Here is a 20,774-nt window from a genome sequence, read left to right as displayed (position 1 = left end):
TTATTTATATTTATTCTAAATATTTTATAGTTTATTATTTCATAGAGCCTAAAGCAAGAAATCAGAAAACGTGATGCTCTTTGCTATAAAAAAGGCAAAAGGGGCTGAGTTTCAATACTGCAGAAGATAGAGTAGAGCAAAAAACACTGGAATAGTACTGCAGAGGGAGGGGAGAGTGGAGTGAGCTCCCGTCAGAGATCATATGAACAGAGATAATGTGATGAGTACAATCACTATACAACAAGTGGCTGATACCAGGAGGAAGAAGCTGTAACAAGAGATAATGTTGCTCAGAGGGTTGGGGTAACAGCATGCATTTGGAATAGAAGTTTGAGAACGGAAAAGTTGAGAGAATCTTCAAACACGAATAATTTAAACCAGTCAAATGAGAGAACAGGTGAGGGCTTATCATTGAGATGCAAGCAGCATAAAATGATACTGTCTTTGTATGAAGAGTGAGTGGTGTTGTGTTCACTAGAGGTTTGGCACAGAATGAAATTCCACAATTATAGGGAGACATTCCTGGTACTGAAATGATATTCAGCAATAAATTGTAGGTGTTAGCAACTTCCAAAACCTACTTGCCACTGGGGATCCGCGTGTGCGCTGGGGATCCGCGTGTGCGCTGGTTGTTAACTCGGTGTATTCTGTTTGCAGTTGTATTCTTGGGGAACTGTTCACTAAAAAACCAATTTTTCAAGCCAATCAGGAGCTGGCACAGCTTGAGCTCATCAGGTAGGAGATGAATTTAAGATGTTTTGTTCGTGATTAATGACCTTCCTACAAATAACTATTGCTAACTCAGTGCATTGCATAAAGTTGTCCCGATTATCAGTAATTAAAGTATTATTGATAATGACTCATCCGTTGCTTGAAGGAACAAAGAACAGTACAGCACAGGAACAGGCCATTCGGCCCTCCAAGCCTGCGCCGATCTTGATGCCTGCCTAAACTAACACCTTCTGCACTTCCGGGGCCCATATCCCTCTATTCCCTTCCTATTCATGTATTTATCAAGATGTCTGTTAAACGTCGCTATCGTATCTGCTTCCACCACCTCCCCTGGCAGCAAGTTCCAGGCACTCACCACCCTCTGTGTAAAAAAACTTGCCTCGCACATCCCCTCTAAACTTTGCCCCTCGCACCTTAAACCTATGTCCCCTAGTAACTGACTCTTACACCCTGGAAAAATGCTTCTGACTATCCACTCTGTCCATGCCGCTCATAACTTTGTAAACCTCTGTCATGTCACCCCTCCACCTCCGTCGTTCCAGTGAAAACAATCCGAGTTTTTCCAACCTCTCCTCATAGCTAATGCCCTCCAGACCAGGCAACATCCTGGTAAACCTCCTCTGTACCCTCTCCAAAGCCTCCACGTCCTTCTGGTAGTGTGGCGACCAGAATTGCATGCAATATTCTAAGTGTGGCCTAACTAAGGTTCTGTACAGCTGCAACATGACTTGCCAATTTTTATACTCTATGCCCCGATCGATGAAGGCAAGCATGCCGTATGCCTTCTTGACTACCTTATCCACCTACGTTGCCACTTTCAGTGACCTGTGGACCTGTACGCCCAGATCTCTCTGCCTGTCAATACTCCTAAGGGTTCTGCCATTTACTGTATACTTCCCACCTGCATTAGACCTTCCAAAATGCATTACCTCACATTTGTCCGGATTAAACTCCATCTGCCGTTTCTCCGTCCAAGTCTCCAGCCGATCTATATCCTGCTGTATCCTCTGACAATCCTCATCATTATCCGCAACTCCACCAACCTTTGTGTCGTCTGCAAACTTACTAATCAGACCAGCTACATTTTCCTCCAAATCATTTATATATACTACAAAGAGCAAAGGTCCCAGCACTGATCCCTGCGGAACACCACTAGTTACATTCCTCCATTCAGAAAAACACACATCCACTGATACCCTCTGTCTTCTATGACCGAGTCAGTTCTGTATCCATCTTGCCAGCTCCCCTCTGATCCCGTGTAACTTCACCTTTTGTACCAGTCTGCCATGCGGGACCTTGTCAAAGGCTTTACTGAAGTCCATTTGGACAACATCCACCGCCCTTCCCTCATCAATCATCTTCGTCACTTCCTCAAAAAACTCAATCAAATTAGTAAGACACGACCTCCCCTTCACAAAACCATGCTGTCTCTCGCTAATAGGTTTGTTTGTTTCCAAATGGGAGTAAATCCTGTCCCGAATAATCCTCTCTAATAGTTTCCCTACCACTGACGTAAGGCTCACCGGCCTATAATTTCCTGGATTATCCTTGCCACCCTTCTTAAACAAAGGAACAACATTGGCTATTCTCCAGTCCTCTGGGACCTCACCTGTAGCCAATGATGATGCAAAGATGCAAGGAGTGACTGAAAATTCGAGCGACAGCACACCCATCAAGTCATCTTGTTTTTGTTTAAAACAGACAGCTCCTGGTGAATTGACATTGGCAAAGAGTGGAATGGCCTCCTTTGTGCTGTAATCTTGCTGGTTCTTTGATTTCATGTGGTTACACAGTGAGTGACCCTTGCCCCACACAACATCTAGGGATGTGGTAGGAAGTATTAGTATAAATGGGTGGTTGATGGTCGGCACAGACTCGGTGGGCTGAAGGGCCTGTTTCAGTGCTGTGCTTTAAATAAAATAAAATAAATAAATAAACAGTGGCTGCATACATTTACACAATGATGAATGTGGTTTCTTGTTGCAAGTATTCTGTGGGGAGCACATACACATTCAGTTGGACTGTTGTGTTTGATTTCCAAAGCCACACATAATGGGGCTTGTTTTGCCCAGGGGATATCGGTCACTTCCCTGGCACCATTGTAAGAGTGAAAGTTTTCACTGAGGTTCTCTGGTTGGAGATGATCATTCGGTTCTATGCTTTTGTTTTCTCAGTCGATTATGTGGCAGCCCTTGTCCTGCTGCTTGGCCTGATGTCATTAAGCTGCCGTATTTTCACACGATGAAACCGAAGAAGCAATATCGGAGACGCCTTCGTGAAGAGTTTGCATTGTAAGCTTCAATAACAGTCAGTGCGACAGCAGGTGCTCAGTCCAATGGATGTTAAACCTGTCCTGGGAGTGTTTGATGGGACAGTGTAAGAACATAAGAAACAGGAGCAGGCATAGACCATATGGCCCCTCGAGCCTGCTCCGCCATTCGATACAATCGTGGCTGATCATCTGCCTCAATTCCACTTTCCTGCCCGCTTCCCATATCCCTCGATTCCCTGAGAGACCAAAAATCTGTCTATCTCACCCTTAAATATATTCAACGATGGAGCATCCACAACCCTGTGGGATAGAGAATTCCAAAGCTTTACAACCCTTTGAGTGAAGAAGTTTCTCCTCATTTCAGTCCTAAATGATTGACCCCTTATCCTGAGACTGTGCCTCATGTTCCAGATTTCCCAGCCAGGGGAAACAACCTCTCAGTGTCTACTCTGTCAAACCCTTCCTGAATCTAGTATGTTTCAATGAGATCACCTCTCATTCTTCTAAACTCCAGAGCGTATAGACCGAATTTACTCAGCCTCTCATCATAGGACAACCCCCTCATTCCAGGGCCCAATCTAGTTAATCTTCGCTGTACCGCCTCCAATGCAAGTATATCCTTCCTTAAATATTGAGACTAAAACTGCACACAGTACTCCAGGTGTGGTCTTACCAAAGCCCTGTAATATTGTAGCAAGACTTCCTTATTCTTGACCTCCAATCCCCTTGCAATAAAGGCCAGCATCCCATTTGCTTTCTCAATTGCTTGCTGTACCTGCATGGCAATTTTCTGTGTTCCTTATACAGGTACATCCAAGTCTCTCTGAATGTTAACGTTTAGAAGTTTGCACCTTTCATCCCACTGAAATTCACCGTTCTCCAATTAAGTATTTTTACTCTGGATTGCTCCTTGTCCTTTTCCATAGCTAACCTAAATCTTTGATACAATGATCACTGTTCCCTAAATGTTCCCATACTGACACTTGATCCACCTCATTCCCCAAAATTAGATCTAGCAATATCTCCTTGTTAGGCCAGAAATATACTGATCAAGAAAATTCTCCTGAACACACTTCAAAAAGTCTTTCTCCTGTCTGCCCTTTACATTATTACTATCCTGGTCTATAGTAGGATAATTGAAGTCCCCCAATATCACTTAAGTTTTTGCACCTCTCTGTAATTTCTCTGCAAAGTTGCTCCTCTATATCTTTCCCACTCGTCAGTGTCCTATAGAATACACCCCGTAGTGTAATAGTACCTCTCTGGTTTCTTAACTCCAAACAAATAGTTTCTGTCCTTGACCCCTCCAGGACATTCAGTCCAGCTGTGTTGTACCTGCCTTGGGAGTGTTTGATGGGACAGTGTAGAGGGAGCTTTACTCTGTATCTAACCCCATGCTGTACCTGTCTTGGGATTGTTTAATGGGGACAGTGTATAGGGAGCTTTACTCTGTATCTAACCACGTGCTGTACCTGTCCTGGGAGTGTTTGATGGGGGACAGTGTAGAGGGAGCTTTACTCTGTATCTAACCACGTGCTGTACCTGTCCTGGGAGTGTTTGATGGGGAACAGTGTAGAGGGAGCTTTACTCTGTATCTAACCCCCGTACTGTACCTGTCCTGGGAGTGAGTAGAAGTTTGGCAGTTGGCTGCATGCATCCCCTGTGATGTCATGCTAATCAGGCAGAGGCATGAACTACAAGGTTGGTTTCAGCAATAGTTGGAAATGTTGTTACTGTAATATATACAGAATAAATCAGATTTAAGCATCTTTGCTGTACATTATGACAAATTAAATGGGTTTAAAATTCAGATTATTGCCTCATTTTCCTTTACCGGCGTGCCCACGGCCATTGCCGGCGTGCCCACGGCCATTGCCGGCGTGCCCTCGGCCATTGCCGGCGTGCCCACTGTCCTTGACTGGAGTGCTGGCATTTGTGGGTAGAACATTGGCTGGTTTTATTTTCAGGGCAGCAGATGTTTAACATGGTGCGTTACCTGTGGTTGGTATCAGGTGGGCAGCTGACAACACGTTGCATCAATCTTTTTGATGCTTTTCTCTGCCTTAATTGTAGCTTTAAGTTTTAAGCCATGTGCTGCTGAGACTCTGATATGGATCCAGTAACCCTGGGGTTTTGGTGTTTCTCAGTGTAAGAATGTGGTTATTTATATTTCCGCAGCATTCCTCTCCCTGCGCTGGACCTGCTTGATCACATGCTGACCCTTGACCCCAGCAAACGCTGCACTGCTGAGCAGACCTTGCAGAGTGATTTCCTGAAAAACATAGATCCCACAAAAATGCCTCCTCCTGAGTAAGTATCACTGCCAACAACTAATGTGGATTTTTGACAGTTATGGAGAGCAACATTGTTTTGCTCCTCTTAAAAGTGTTAGCATTAAATGTCTATGTTCTCACCTTACTCTTCTTCCTAAAATGTTTCACCTCACATTTCTCTAGATTAAACTAGACCTCTGTCTTTCTAATATTCTAAGCTGTCTACACCCTCCTGAAGTCTCTTACTGTCTGTGTCACTATGTATCTGTTATCTGTCAATGTTGGCAAACATAAAAGCCAATTTGAGCAGAGAAAGAACCTACAAACACATAAAAGACCAGTTAATATGTTTTGATGGTGTTGATTAAGGGAGGAATTTTAGCCAGGGCACCGAGAGAACTGATCTTCGAAAAGTGCCATGCGATCTTTTACATCTGCTTGAAGTCAAAAAGGGCTTCAGCTCAACAATTCATCCTAAAATGGACACTTCAACTGTGCCGCACTCCCTCAGTACTGACCCTCTGACAGTGCAGCACTCCCTCGGTACTGACCTTCTGACAGTGCAGCACTCCCTCAGTACTGACCCTCTGACAGTGCAGCACTCCCTCAGTACTGACCCTCCGACAGTGCAGCACTCCCTCGGTACTGACCTTCTGACAGTGCAGCACTCCCTCGGTACTGACCTTCTGACAGTGCAGCACTCCCTCAGTGCTGACCCTCTGACAGTGCAGCACTCCCTCAGTACTGACCTTCTGACAGTGCAGCACTCCCTCAGTACTGACCCTCTGACAGTACAGCAGTCTCTCAGTACTGACCCTCTGACAGTGCAGCACTCCCTCAGTACTGACCCTCCGACAGTGCAGCACTCCCTCAGTACTGACCCTCCGACAGTGCAGCACTCCCGCAGTACTGAGCCTCCGATAGTGCAACACTCTGTTTGTACTGCTCCAACTCAACAGGAACAGGATTGTTAGAGATTGGGATTGTCTAGAGTTGTTAAGGATGAGGAATTGTGTTGTATTATTAGGGATGAGGAATGCCTGAACTGTTTGTTTGTCACAATTAGTTAGTTCGATGAAAAGGGCCAATGAGACATTGGGAGAAGCTTATAGGTGGAAACAGGATTTGAGGACTTCTGGTTCAGTATTTGGACAGATGTAATATGCCATCAGTCATTTTTATTGTGTATGTACTTGCTTTAATTTGTCTGCCTTCCTGTATTTTATAGTGTGTACTTTTTAAAAACTATTTTTCAGCCTTCCTCACTGGCAGGATTGCCATGAGCTCTGGAGTAAAAAGCGTCGGCGACAGAAGCAAGCTGGGATCATCGAAGATCCACCTGTGCAAAAGGCAGCCCGTAAAGACACTGCAGTCAGCACTGACGATAGCAGGAACAGCACGCCACAGACTGCACCACTGGGGCAGAGTAAAGCACAGAGCAGCACCACAGACGTGGGTGGTGAGTCAGTCTGAATGAATATGACCACTTACTGTTGATTGGATGACCGAAAGAGCCAGTGTAGGGAACTTGGAGGGATATTTGTATTTCTGGGAGTGGATGATTGACGTTAGAGAGGTTTTGGGACCAGTCAGATAGACAGCTTAGTACAGATCTTCTCCTAGTACCAACTACCCATCTCGTGTATGGATCCCTTCCTATTGGCAGCACAGCTTTTCCTGGGTTACAACTTCTAGGATTCTTCTGAAGCTGCTTCACGTGTAATGATAGCTGATACCTGCTGGTTGGTTCACATTATCAGAATGGTTTGAGATGGAGGAAATGCATGAGAAAAAAAGACAGACCTTTAATATAGTGCTTTTCTGACCCTCAGTTCCTCCGATCGCACTACACAAGCAAGGCATTCATTCTAAAATCTCACCTCTGCTCTAGATAAAACACCCAGTGACTAAATAAAAGATATTTCCTACATAGTAGGAACATTTTACAGAATGTTTTCTCTTGTTAGCTTATATTATGGTTGTTGTCCCTCCATGGTCCTTTCACTTTTAGTAAAGTTATTAGTCAATATCCCATGGTGTTCCACACACACAGGGTTGTAACCAAGTGTAGTGTTTGGGTGAAGCAGAGTTAGAGTGTGAGGGTATAATTGGAACAGGACACCAGATGCATCAGTCCCCATTTTGAAAATCATACATTCTTCGATTTTTTATTGTGTTATTGCTTTTATTTTTGAACATTATAAATTCCTATGTTCATATTTCTAATGGAACTGACCATGTGTAATTACACCCCTGATGCTCTGGTGCTGTTGCACTTCAACTGGAGGGATAGTTTCCATCATAAATATGGACTTGGCAAATTATAATGAAAAGCTTTGATAGGAAGTATGTGTAGACTAGGGTAGATAAAGGGAGCCAGTAGATGTAGTTTATTTGAATTTCCAAAAGGCATTCGATAAGGTTTCACACAAAGGTTAATACGGAAGATAGTGGCTCATGGAGTCGGGGTAATATATTAGCATGGATAGAGGATTGGTTAGTGGACAGGAAGCAGAGAGTAGGGATAAATGGGACATTTTCAAGTTGGCAAGCTTTGAGAGTAATTTATTGAGGTTTGCTGATGATACAAAGCTAGGTGGAGATGTAAGCTGTGTGGAGGACACAAAGAGGCTGCAAAGAGATATAGACAGATTAAGTGAGTGGGCAACAAGTTGGCTATGTTCTTAGACTCAAATTTTTAATATATAGAGAGATAAATGGTTTTTCACAGTTCAAGCTGGCTGAATCAATATAATCCAGTAGAAATCACTAAGCAGCCACGGATATGGCTGTGATGACACACTTTACACACAACACAAAAAAATGTACTTCACATCTCTATTTACTGAACAAACATTGATCACCATTCAGTAACCAAGAAAGTAAAGCACTCACAATGATCAAAAAATACTCGTACTCTTTGTCGTACCATTTTACCAAGCAACACACAAAGGTTCAGGTTCACATGCCATGTGAAAATGAGTATTGAGATCATATGACCCATTGACTCATTTATTAATTACTCATCAAAAACAGGATTAGCCACAAAACATATTGTCTGTTGTTGGAAGGAATGCACCTCATTTTAGTTCTGTATAAAGTGATGGTAGTCTGACAGATGTAACCTGTGGCCAGAGTGATTGGTGAGAGTTTTAAACCTTGCTTTGTTTTTGTGTAGGCATCAGAGACGCTGCACAACAGTTAAACCAGAATGAGTTAGCAGTGCTGCTCAACCTGCTTCAGACGCAGACCAACCTCAGCCTCACCCAGCTGGCACAAGCACTGAATGTCAGCACTAACCCAGAGACACAACAGCAGTGGAATGTCCTTAGTCAATCACTCGTGGCTCTGGCTGAGGCCACCAGTCAGCAGCAGGATGCTCAGCCTCCCACACCTCCCCCTGTACCATCCATCCAGCCTACTCCGACAGCAACACCAGCCCCACCTGCTGCAACACCCCTAACACCGATATCAGCTCCTCTTCCGCAGGTCCTTGCTACCCTACCGCAGGTGGCACCCACCCAGCCATCTCAGTCCACGTCTCAGGTGACTGACACTCAGACCGACACACAGAACTTATTGACCATTTTACTGAGTCAGCTGATCAAATCTCAGGAACCCGCTGCAGTGCCTGAAGAAAGTAATGGCATCAAAGTGAATGATGGACCACAGCAGCTGCAGACTGCCTCTACCACTACTGACGCCCCAGGTAACAACCACTTTCTGCAAGTGTATATCAGCCCTCTACTACGCAATAAATTGCACAGCCCGTCTTTCCCTGCTGGTGAACCCCACTATCGCTGGTAAACAGTCCGATATATCACGGTTTCCCTCAGTAAATATCGAGACATCCTGCACCCTTGCTGAAACATAACTTGTTCCATGTTTAACACAAAGTTCTTATCAAGGGTTTAATGTCATTAAAGTTTGAAAGCTGCTGCTGGGGTTTCACATCATTTAGCAGTAGCTAAAGTTGAGATGTAATGGAGAAGCACATTTAACTTTGGCCCTGGATTCAGTGGAAAAGGAGTTGTGGGGGTTCCAGAGTAGAGTCATAGAGTTATACAGCACAGAAACAAGGGAAGGGAATATACAATGGATGGTAGGGAGTACAGAGGGACCTTGGTGTACTTGTCCATAGATCATCTTTGGCCCATCGTGTCCGTGCCAGCCATCAAGCACCTATCTATTCTAATCCCCTTTTCCAGCACTTGGTCCGAGGCCTTCTATGCTATGGCATTTCAAGAGCTCATCTAAATACTTCTCAAATGTTGTGAGGGTTCCTGCCTCTACCACCCCTTCAGGCAGTGTGTTCCAGATTCCAAACACCCTCTGGGTGAAAAAATGTTTCCTCAAATCCACTCTAAACTTCTTGCCCCTTACCTTAAATCTATGCTCCCTGGTTATTGACACCTCCGCTAAGGGAAAAAGTTTCTTCCTATCTAATCTATCAATGCCCCTCATAATTTTGTATACCTCAATCAGGTCCCCCCCCTCAGCCTTCTCTGCTCCAAGGAAAACAACCCTAGCCTTTTCAGTCTCTCTTCATAGATGAAATGTTCCAGCATCCTGGTGAATCTCCTCTGCGCCCTCTCCAGTGCAAGCACATCCTTCCTATAGTGTGGTGACCAGAACTGTACACAGTACTCCAGCTGTGGCCTAACTAGCGTTTTATACAGCTCCATCATAACCTCCCTGCTCTTATATTCTATGCCTCGGCTAATAAAGGCAAGTAGCCCATATGCCTTCCTAACCACCTTATCTACCTGTGCTGCTGCCTTCAGTGATCTATGGACAAGTACACCAAGGTCCCTCTGTACTCCCTAGGGTCCTACCATCCATTGTATATTCCCTTGCCTTGTTAGTCCTCCCAAAAGGCATCACCTCACACTTCTCAGGATTAAATTCCATTTGCCACTGCTCCGCCCATCTTAACAGCCCATCTATATCGTCCTGTAATCTAAGGCTTTCCTCCTCACTATTTACGACACCATCAATGTTTGTGTCATCTGCGAACTTACTTATCATATCTCCTATATTCACGTCTAAATCATTAATGTACACTACAAACAGCAAGGGACCCAGCACCGAACCCTGCAGTACACCACTGGTCACAGGCTTCCACTCGCAAAACCAACTCTCAACCATCACCCTCTGCCTCCTGCCACTAAGCCAATTTTGGATCCAATTTGCCAAATTTCCCTGGATCCCATGGGCTCTTATCTTCTTAACCAATCTCCCATGCGGGATATTATCAAAAGCCTTACGGAAGTCCATGTAGACTACATCAACTGCTTTACCCTCATCTACACATCTAGTCACCTCCTTGAAAAATTCAATCAAGTTAGTTAGACAAGATCTCCCCCTGACAAAGCCATGCTGACTATCCTTGATTAATCCCTTCCTCTCCAAGTGGAGATTAATCCTGTCCCTCAGAATTTTTTCCAATAGTTTCCCAACCACTGATGTTAGACTCACCGGCCTGTAATTACCTGGTTTATCCCTGCTACCCTTCTTAAATAATGGTATTACATTCGCTGTCCTCCAATCCTCTGGTACCTCTCCTGTGGCCAGAGATGATTTTAAAATTTGTGTCAGAGCCCCTGCTATCTCCTCCCTTGCCTCACATAACAGCCTGGGCTACATCTCATCTGGGCCTGATATATACAGATATGCAGGAGCAAAAAGTTCCTGCTTCAGTCTCTGGGCTGTTCTGAGCTAGTTGATCTCAGTCAGAGTGAAAAAGAAATTCTCCAACTGTCTTCAGGGGCTCAAGTTTAGAGAAGGGGAAAAGTGCATTGAAGTTTCCACGTGGAATGAGGCCATTCAGGCCAACCAGTCTGTTTATCCTCCACGAGCGGTATCCTAAACCCATATACCCACCTTGTCCCCCATACTCCTTCATTCCCCATTCCTTTAGCTACCTTCTAACCTGTTATTCAATGTTATCAGTCTCTGCTTCAATCATTCCAATAATGCATTTCATTCTGATGAAGGGTCACTGACCTGAAATGTTAAATCTGTTTCTCTCTCCACAGATGCTGCCAGACCTGCTGAGTATTTCCAGCATTTCTTGTTTTTATTTCAGATTTCCAGCATCCGCAGTATTTTGCTTTCATTTTCATGCATTTCAATCCTCCATGTAAAAAGTTTTCTTCTCAGTCCCAAATCTCTTACATTTAACCTTCTATATCTCTGCCCTCTTTCTGGACCCTTAATTAATGGAAACACTCCAGGATGAACTTCCAGGGCTCCCCGAAGATGGGAATGGAGGCAGGGGGTGGGTTGGAAATACTGTGCCGGGTGGCATGTCAGTTGCAGGACGCTGTTCCTAGTGCCAGGTGTTTTGAAGGAGGTGGGTTCGGGACCCGGGTCGGCCGCACATCCTCACGAGGTGGGCAGGCAACTAGGCTTATTTTAAGAGCCTTGTTAAAAGTGAGTTTAGGAAACCGATTGCGATTTTCCAGTCAGCCTCCAGTTTCCCGACGTAACTGGCAACAGTTCCACTGACCGGAGGCAGGCACCCGGCTGCAGTCCAGGGGGGCAGTGTTCCTGGTAAGCCTACAGGCCCTCCCTGTCTACCTGGGTGGGGTGCAGCTAAAGACCACCCTGTAGAGGGATTCCACCTCCTCCCCTCATCCAAACAGTGGTGGCCTGGCTGCTTCTTGTATTTTTCTATTAAAGTTTTTTTAAAGTGTCTGAGAGGGCACCCTCTTGGCCCAGTTACTTATCATGTACTGCATCTGGGTGTTTCACTGAAGCTGGAAGGCCTCTGATTGGCCCTCCAGCTTCAAGAGCCCACCCGCCACCCTTAATTGGACAGGAACCCTGTCTCCAAGCTAATTAAGGGCGCACCCACTTGAAAATCTTAACTTTAATCAGTGTCGCCTACGGAGGCAGGTTTCTGACCTGAAAACAAATGCATCCCTTGTTCCCCGTCGCTGTGGCAAAAATTCAGCCGCCTTCTCCTTAGAACAAAGGAGATTGAGGGGAGATTTAATAGAAGTGTACAAGATTATGTCATGTTAGACAAGGAAAAGCAATTCCCATTAACTAATGGTACAAAGACTAGGGGACACAGATAGAAGGTTTTGAGCTATAGCTCCAGGGGAATACGAGGAAGAACTTTTTAATGCAGCAGGTGGTAATAACCTGGAACTTGCACCACAAGGGAAGGAAATAGACTTGCAGGGCAACGGGGATCTAACGAGGGAGTGGGACTGATTGGATAGCTCTGTGGAGAGCCGGCATGGACTCAATGGGCTGAATGGCCTCCTTCTGTGCTGTAAATGACTCTATGTTTCTACTTACTCTGTACCATCCTGTCATTAATTTAAATATTTCTATCAAATCACACCCTAATCTCCTCTGTTCTAATGCAACAAGCCCCAAGTTTTCAGGTCTTCATATTTGTATTTCCTCATAGCTGGCAACATCCTCTTGAATCTACTCTGTTCCCTCTCTAAAGCCTGCACTCGTGTGGGCCCAACTGTCTCTACTGTAGTCTTACTGAGGTTTATATAGATTCTCCATTATATCTCAACTTTTAGATGCTATTCCACTTGCCACAAAAGCCAGTTTTCTGTTGTTTTTTATGGCCTTATCTGCTTGAGATGCTGCTTTTAATGTCCTCTGAGCTAGAATCCCCAAATACTTCTGCTCCCCAGTCAGTATATCCTGACTGATATTTTTTTTACCAGAATGTTCCATCTCATATTCACTGACACTGAATTCAATTTGCCAGTGCCCATTGTATCTTATCGATGTCCCTTTGCTATGAAGTTGGGCAGGACAGGAGAGGCTTTGATTCAGCTGTGGTGACTCCTGCAGTGGAGTAGCCTGTCATTGCCCTTTGTTCAGATGTGAATGGCGGGCATTTGGTTGAAGGATGGAGTGGCCATGGAAGTAAATTATCGTGGGGTGAGGGATGGTGGAACGGACCAGTGGGGTACAGTAATGTGGCAGTAACCAGTACCTTGTATTTTCTGTCTAGATGATGCTGCCCTCACTAAACTGGATATAAAGGTTCCTGGGCCTCCTCCTGCACTCAGTCAAACTCGAATTCTTCCTCCAGACCAGCGACCGCCAGAGCCGCCTGGCCCCCCGCCCACCTTGGGTGATACTGATTGTCGAGTTAATCTGCGAGTGAGCCCCTCCAGCAAGGACCCTAACGCAGGAGTGAAAGCTGCTTTGCTGCAGTTACTAATCAAAGAGGAACCACAGGAGAACGACAGACTTAGCAGAGTGCCTGAGTATGGCAGCACCTATTTAACCAACAGCTATGGTACAGACGGGTTCAGGAATAATGTCAGTACGAGTGAAAGGAGAGATTCTGAGATGCCTGGGCACACGTTACTGGACAGCAAATCTGCCGTGTGTGCCAGCACCTCCCAACAGCTGACCCAATCCAGGACATTGTCCAGCTCAATGAGTGAGTTTGGAGAGTCCAGTACATACCAGGACATGAGTGCGATGCAGTTTACAGCAGATCAGGATCACCGGTTTAACTTTACCAGAGTTACTTTACCAGCTCTGGTAACTGGCACAGAAGGTAGCAATAGCACAAGCATGCCTGCAGATGCCAAACCACCGAACTACAGCTACAGCAGCCCAATGCCAGGAAGTGCTGTTCCTGGCAGCACCATGACTGGGCTGAGCTGGAATGCACCATCGCAGGGCTCAGGGTATAACAGGGCACATGGCAGAATACCAACCCGAGGTGGCAGAGGGAGGGGTGTACCATACTAACCCTGGGACTGACCTTTAGTGCTTTTTTTACTATCATGTCCTTGGAGAGAAGCAACTGTGATCACCTTTGACAGGGTTGAAGAAATCCACTTCCCCACATCCATTCCTGACCAGAAGGGATTGGCCATAGGGGGATTATTTGGCTTGCAAGGAGCCATTTGCAGTGTGTGAACTGGAAACCCTTTATCTTAGGGTGAGGAATCTTTCACTGTAAAGTTACACTGTTGGGGAGATTTCCCCATGATCTATATAATCAATTTGTAAACATTGAAGTCCTTGAAGACTGTGGGACGATACTGAAAGGAAATGATATGAGGGAGCAATTCTAGCCGTGTTGGCATGTCAGGATGCAACAATATAGGTTGCGGGAAGTCTGCGGAATTGCAGTGGGCTTGAAGTAAAGCCCAAAGTATAATATGTAGAGTAATCCCTAAAGTGGGAAGATTATTAGCAAGCCTGCTGTCAGAGAAATACACTGGAATCTGCTTGGCAGACTGGCTTGTATCATCTGTTTATTCTAAAGGTTTCAAAGCCCGGACCATTTCCTCATCATTTCTCTGTACCTGAGCCTCAGTGGAAGCCACTTTATGTTGTGTTATTTTCTAAGTTACAAGCATCTCAGCAAAGCTGCAATTAAACCTGAACAATGTTCTCACCTGGCTTAAGGTGTGACTTCCTTTACCTGTCAGTGGGTTCAGTCGGTGACTCAAATATCGCTGCACTTCTCTATCAGTGTCTTAGTGCTGCTTCCATTTTTACCGGTCGATCCCCATCCCTCTCATGGATCCAGCCCCCGATCCCTTCTATTCTATCATTAATCTATTTTTTCCTCAGTTCTTTATTCATTTTTTTTAATGTTCTACCATTTCACATTCTGCTAAATTGCCACATAATCCTAAATGTTGTAAGAAGAATTTCCTTGCATTTCCAAACTCTTTATGCTTTCAAGCTGTGGTTTTGTGTTGGACCATCTCTCGTGTGACCTGAATTGCATGAGCTGCCCCTAGCCCCTATTCACCGCCGCACTGTGGGGGATCTTCTGCACAGAATGTCATTGGGCTTCCCAGTGGCAGTGATGGGGAGCCTGCGGGGGTCTTTAGGGATCTCCTTGGGACCTACACATTTAGAGTGATGTGGCATTTCAGTGCAGTAGCCTCCCCTTTAACACCATATGTCTAGGTGGGCTCCACATCAAGACACGGTTTAGTTGCTATGGTAACAAATTATTGTTCTGAGGATAAGGTTACTGAATTTTTTTTCAGCTTTTAGTAAATTTTACTTTAATAAAAAAAATAATAAATTCAGCTGCGGACTGTTTCTATTGGAGTGCCTGATGATTGCTTCTCCTGCCACAAAGAGCAAGATCTGAAGACTTTGCTGGGTTCTGTTCCAATTCCTAAACCTTCATCACCACAGATCTGTGTAAATAGCGAGCAACGAGCCTCTGGCATTGCTGAAAATCAGACAGGAATGGACCCCTTCATCACACCACCCCCCCTTCCTCACTGTACACACCCTCCCCCATCAAACAGGGTCACTGTCTCCAAACTGCGAGGTGTGGGAGGATCAGTCTGTGAGGGTTGGTCAGTGGTCTAGGAAGGTCAGTCTGCAGTCTGGGAGATCAGTGTCCCTGGTCTGGGAGGGTTGGTTTGCGGTCTGGGAGGGTCAGTATGCAGTCTGGGCGGGTCAGTGTCTCCAGTCTGGGAGGGTCAGTCTACAGTCTGGGAGAGTTGGTCAGTGGTCTGTGCTGCCAGGCTCTGATTGGAGAGATTGCTGTTCGTTATTTGACCTCCACAAGAGGAACAGCATAATCCCGGACGCAGTCAGGGTTGAACTGGGTGAAGATTTTGACTCGGTGAGTTTTGTTGGACCCAGACCAGGTTTATTTCCAATTACTCAGAATCAGTAAAAGAAAAACATCCGTTTACGTTGCTGTTTTTTAATCCTCTAATTGTTTCTATGTTTCACTGCTGGCCTCACTGTTTCCCACACCTATATCTCAGATGTGACTTGGAGCTTCAGTCATTGCCAATTATTACTGGCACCACTGGGTCGAGACACTGCCACCAGGGGACGTCACATCCCACTCCCGGCATCAGTTTTTTTTAACTGGATGTTATGACCAAATTCTCATCTCTTAAAATGTCCCAAATGCATCTTTATAGCATTTTGAGGGGAGAAAAGTTTGGAAGGTGACCAAAAGTGTGGTCAAAGAGGTGTCGAGAGGCAGGGGCCTGAGGATGTCAGGGTGAGGAGACTGAATGATGCAGCAGGGAAAAGTGGGCGGGAGCTGGAGAAAGTTGCAGTGGAACATTTGTTAAAATGCAGCAATCCAAGTTTGCTACAGATTTATGAGAACACACCATAGCTGTGTAATTGACATGAAAATCTCCATGTACCACTACTGTGTAACAGAAAGTGACACTGACAGTAAAGAGATGCAGTGGAATTATTTTTGCATTAATAAAGGGCCATAGGAAGAGAGTGGCCAATGGGATTAATGGAGTTCTATGATTTTGTTGAAGGGTCCCTAGCCTAAACATTCGTCTTTCTGTCACAGGTGCTTTGAACCTGATACGAAGTTACAAGATAGTTTTGCTTTTAATCAGACTAAATTGCTCAGCTTGTCACTCAGTTTAAAGTGGGAGTGAACAGTGAGTGAGCAACTTGCATGATGACACTAACCTGAAGTGTGAATCCGGGTGCCGGGATCAGTGAAACAGTGGTGTACACTCTCAGCAACAGCATGTCATTGGCTGTAAAATGCTTTGAGACATCCAGTGGTTGTGAAAAGTGCTGTATGAAAATGTAAGTCTTTTTCCCAGTGTGTTTGGTACAGTAGCTGAGGAGCAGTGGGTGTGAGCAGCAGAGGGCAGTGTTGGCTGCAATGAGTTGAGAGGCACCTACTCCTCGATTAGACCTTTCCTAGGAATTTATTCCACCTTTTCCACTTGCTCTAATGAGAAAGCCTTCCTGAAAAGGTTCAGCATCAAATGGGCATGTGAAATTGTGTGTTTTGGGGAAAATACTGAGAGTTCGTTAGTTAATCAGCACCTAGGAGGGAATGTCTCAGACAAAGGGAAAGTGAGGCAGAGATTGTAGTTCCGAGTTTAACTCCTCCGGCTCACTGGGAACAGGACAATGAGGTCCCATAACTTACAAGGATAAACTTTCAGCCATGTTCTGCCTGTCACCACATTGTGAGGCTGGGGTCTCTGCCTGGTGCAGGCAGAAATCTGTGTAACACCCCGATGGACATAAGGCCCTACTACCATAGTATGAGAGAGTGAGCATGTGTGTATATGTATGTGCGTGAGTGTAAGTGCACGTGTGTGTGGACAGATTCTCTTGAATAACACGTTGATGCACCCATGAAAAATAGATTGTTGTGATCCTGATCTCCATGTTACTCTCGCTAACGAGAGTCAGCATCTTTTTAAATTCATTCGTGGTATGTAAGCGTCGCTGGTCAATGCTGGAATTTACCTCCCATGTCTTCCTGTGATGTTTCATTTCCTCCTTATTCATTAATTGCTGGTGGCGGGTTTGATACAACTGAGTATCTCACTGGGCCAACTAGCGAGGGCAGATTGGTGTGGGACTGGAGTCACATATAGTCCCAGATTGGGTAAGGACGGCAGGTTTCCTTCCCTAAAAAGCATTAGTGAACTCGTTGGGTTTTTACATCAACCTGAGCTTCATGGTCACTTGTACTGAGACTAGCTTTCTTTTCAGATTTTACGCATCCTGAGGTCAGGAGAGGGGAAAATATTTTTGGGTCACATCCAGGCTCCTGTTTGGGGGTTGTGGGGTAAACATTTATTAGTTGAATATCAGACACTGACAGGTGGAAGCTGCAAAGAGACAATTTAATGGGCTCAGAGTGGCTGCAAAGCAACTGCTAAACTGGTTGGGGCCTTTTTTTAGGCAGGTCTGGTGGCTGCTTGTAGTGGTTACAGGCCTCATTTCAATATTTACAAGTCAGGGCACCAATTTCAGACTCAAACACCCCAATTTATTAAAAGGATCATTGGAGACTGCACAAAAAAGGGCCCAAATCTTTGTGAAATTTATTAAGGGGCTGGAAAGGCCTAGAGTTGGCAGCTCCCAAAGCTCTTAATCACTCTTCATTGACCCTGAATGACCCCTGTTCTCTCGACAGTCTAATGCACTTCCACCCTTCTATGGGGAGAAAGTATTTCTTCAAATGTCTATACTTGCTCTGGGCTTGTGAATTCTGCACCCATGTCATCGGACCTGGGTAAACAGCTCCCACCTCATCTGTAGCTTTCACTTTTTTTTTTAAAGAATGGAGTCTCAGTTTTCTCCGTTTTGGGGGTAAGTTTAGGGAGTTGTCGACTGATTCACATCCTCTGTCTGAGCAATCGGATTCCAAGTGAGAGGGACCCAGCTGATGAAATTTAATAACTAAACCCAGAGTGTGTGGAGCAGCAGATTGGAGAAGGAAGCTTGGCTCAGATTCAGGTCTAAACTCTCTCAGCTGAGCCAAGGAAGAAGCGGAAATAGCACATTTTCACCTGCCGTTTAATTGGATCTGGTTTTAATTAATGGCCTTTGGGGATGAGTAACAGACAATGAGCTTCCAGAATAGGAACAGGGGATGAATTTGGAGTTTGGGATTGGGCCGTGGGGTCTGGTTGCTTCATGGGTTTTCCATCAATCAAAGTATAGTTTCAGTAAACGAATGAAGGAAATGAAAGAGGAGAGACTAGGAGTTAAACATCTCTGATCCTGCTCACCCCGAAGTCCCCCACCCCAAATTCCCCGCTCCCCGAATATCCCTCCCCAATTAACCCCCAGATCCCCCTCCCCAATCCCACTTCCTGAATAACCCCTCCCCATACCCGTCCATAAATCCTCCCTCTCCTAATCCCCCTGCCTGAATCCCCCTCCCCAAATTCCCCCTCCCTAGATACCCCTCCCCAAACCCCCTTTCCCTAATCCCCCTCCCTGACTCTCTCTCCCCTAATCCCCCACCCTATTACCCCTCCCCGAATCCCCCTCCCTCAATCACTCCCTCCCACAATTTCCCCTGTCCCAATTCCCCTCTCCCAATCCCAATCCCAAACAGTAACCTCTAGAAGCTCAGGCTGGTGTTTTAGGAGGTGACAGCCTCATAGAAGCAAACTTTCTGCCTTCTGATCTGGTGGCCACACGTTTCCCGTGCCAGTCAATATCACCACCGTACTCAACCTTTTTACCTCTTCATTCTTCCAGGGCTCTGCCGACTGACTCGGTGACCCACAGATGCATAGACAGGACCAGCAGTTATGTCAACTTTGCCTGTGATGATACCAGTCAGAATGAGCAAACACTCGGGTTTTTGGGGATACCAGAGATGCCTTTTTAATGCAAGGTTCACTAAGGTTTCCCCAGTGCCACTGACACAAAGCAGACCTGCAACCAACAACTAGCCCCATTGGTCCCCGTCAATTCCTCATTAAACAATTTAAAAAGTGACGTGCCACCCAGCAACCAAGAATGAGCTAGACAGGAAAATGGTGCAAAAGGATAACATTTTATGTGCTTCAAATAAACAGCAGAAATTTAAAATAATGTTTTCTCATATACCTCTGTGTATTGTGCAATTACAAAGCTTTACTCTTCCTCTTCCTACAGCTCCTACTTGACACAACCCCTGTAGCTTGAGCAGAACAGCTCAGATCCCTGCTCAGACTGTTCAGATGCTCTTGCCCATCACCCTCTGAGTTTTGGAGCCCGTGAGGCACAAAGACTGCTCCACCTACGCCTATGTAAGGGGAGATTCGGCAACTGGGACATGAAGCAGCCTGTGGGGTACAGGCTGAGGTGAGGCAATGGGTGAAAAGTGGAAGCACTTCAACTGGATTCCCCATTTCCATTTCCCCTGTCAGCATCATCCCTCTCATGGACCAGCTGTGTTTCAGTGCTTCCACCTGCTGACGATGGTGCAGATCATTGCCACGCTGTCAGCCAAGGCTAAGGGATCTCTGGTGCCCGAACTACATGAGCTCCAGAGTCTCCTTCTCGACACTTGTGAGCAGGGAAACGAACCACACCAACTTCTGTTCACTTCCTCTCGAGTTCTGTGCTCACTTCTGCAATGAGGGAAAGAACAGACCTCTGAGTGAGTGTAAGGGTGTGTGTTCAACCGATTGATAGTAAGCACTTCATGAGGGTGAATATCAGGGAGAGGCTTCAAGTTGTAAAAGGATGAGGGAGATTGCCAATGCTGGATATATGGATGGAAGTATGAGGAACTTCCTGTCTCAAATTCATTCTTGAACTTACACTTCTATTTTTCCCAACTCCAGCTCCTCCAAATTGCATCTTCGGATTGACTCTTTGTGTACTGGAGTTGAGACTGAAGATTGTGGCTCCTCCACAAACCTCTGGACACTTAATCAAAGCCAAACCCTGAAGGAAAATGTGAATGAAATGCCAGTCATGGATGAGCTTGACGAACAGCCAACAAAATCGGAACTCAGTGCTGCCATTGATTTCTAGCCAGTGGAAAAGCCCCTGGGAAGGACAGCATTACCCCTGAAATAATCAGGAGTGCCAAACCTACTATACTCTCAGCACTCCATGAACTGCTTTGCCTGTGCTGGGACGAGGGAGTAGTACCACAGGACATGCGCGATGCCAATATCATCACCCTCCATAAAAACAAAGGTGACTGCGGTGACTGCAACAACTACCTAGGCTTAACTATCACCAGTAACCTGTCTCTCGATGCAGATATCAAC

The 20,774-nt window shown here is 45.5% G+C and overlaps 1 protein-coding gene across 1 annotated transcript in view; it reads left to right on the top strand.

Annotated features, from left to right (window-relative positions):
• The window catches only part of cdk12 (cyclin dependent kinase 12), a 41,758-nt gene extending 26,429 nt beyond the window's left edge, over window positions 1-15,329 (top strand). Inside the window, exons 8-13 of the mRNA XM_068013082.1 lie at window positions 658-735; window positions 2,907-3,023; window positions 5,183-5,314; window positions 6,534-6,736; window positions 8,456-8,986; window positions 13,271-15,329. Of these exons, the coding sequence (XP_067869183.1) occupies window positions 658-735; window positions 2,907-3,023; window positions 5,183-5,314; window positions 6,534-6,736; window positions 8,456-8,986; window positions 13,271-14,025 (1,816 nt within the window). The 3' untranslated portion in view covers window positions 14,026-15,329. The remainder of the gene's footprint in view (window positions 1-657; window positions 736-2,906; window positions 3,024-5,182; window positions 5,315-6,533; window positions 6,737-8,455; window positions 8,987-13,270) is intronic.
• The last annotated feature ends 5,445 nt before the right edge of the window (window positions 15,330-20,774 follow it).

The sequence above is a fragment of the Heterodontus francisci genome, chromosome 33, assembly GCF_036365525.1.
Source record: "Heterodontus francisci isolate sHetFra1 chromosome 33, sHetFra1.hap1, whole genome shotgun sequence".
Taxonomy (NCBI): Eukaryota; Metazoa; Chordata; class Chondrichthyes; order Heterodontiformes; family Heterodontidae; genus Heterodontus; species Heterodontus francisci.
The sequence above is the reverse complement of the archived record's forward strand: the minus strand, read 5'-3'. Positions and strand labels throughout refer to the sequence as shown.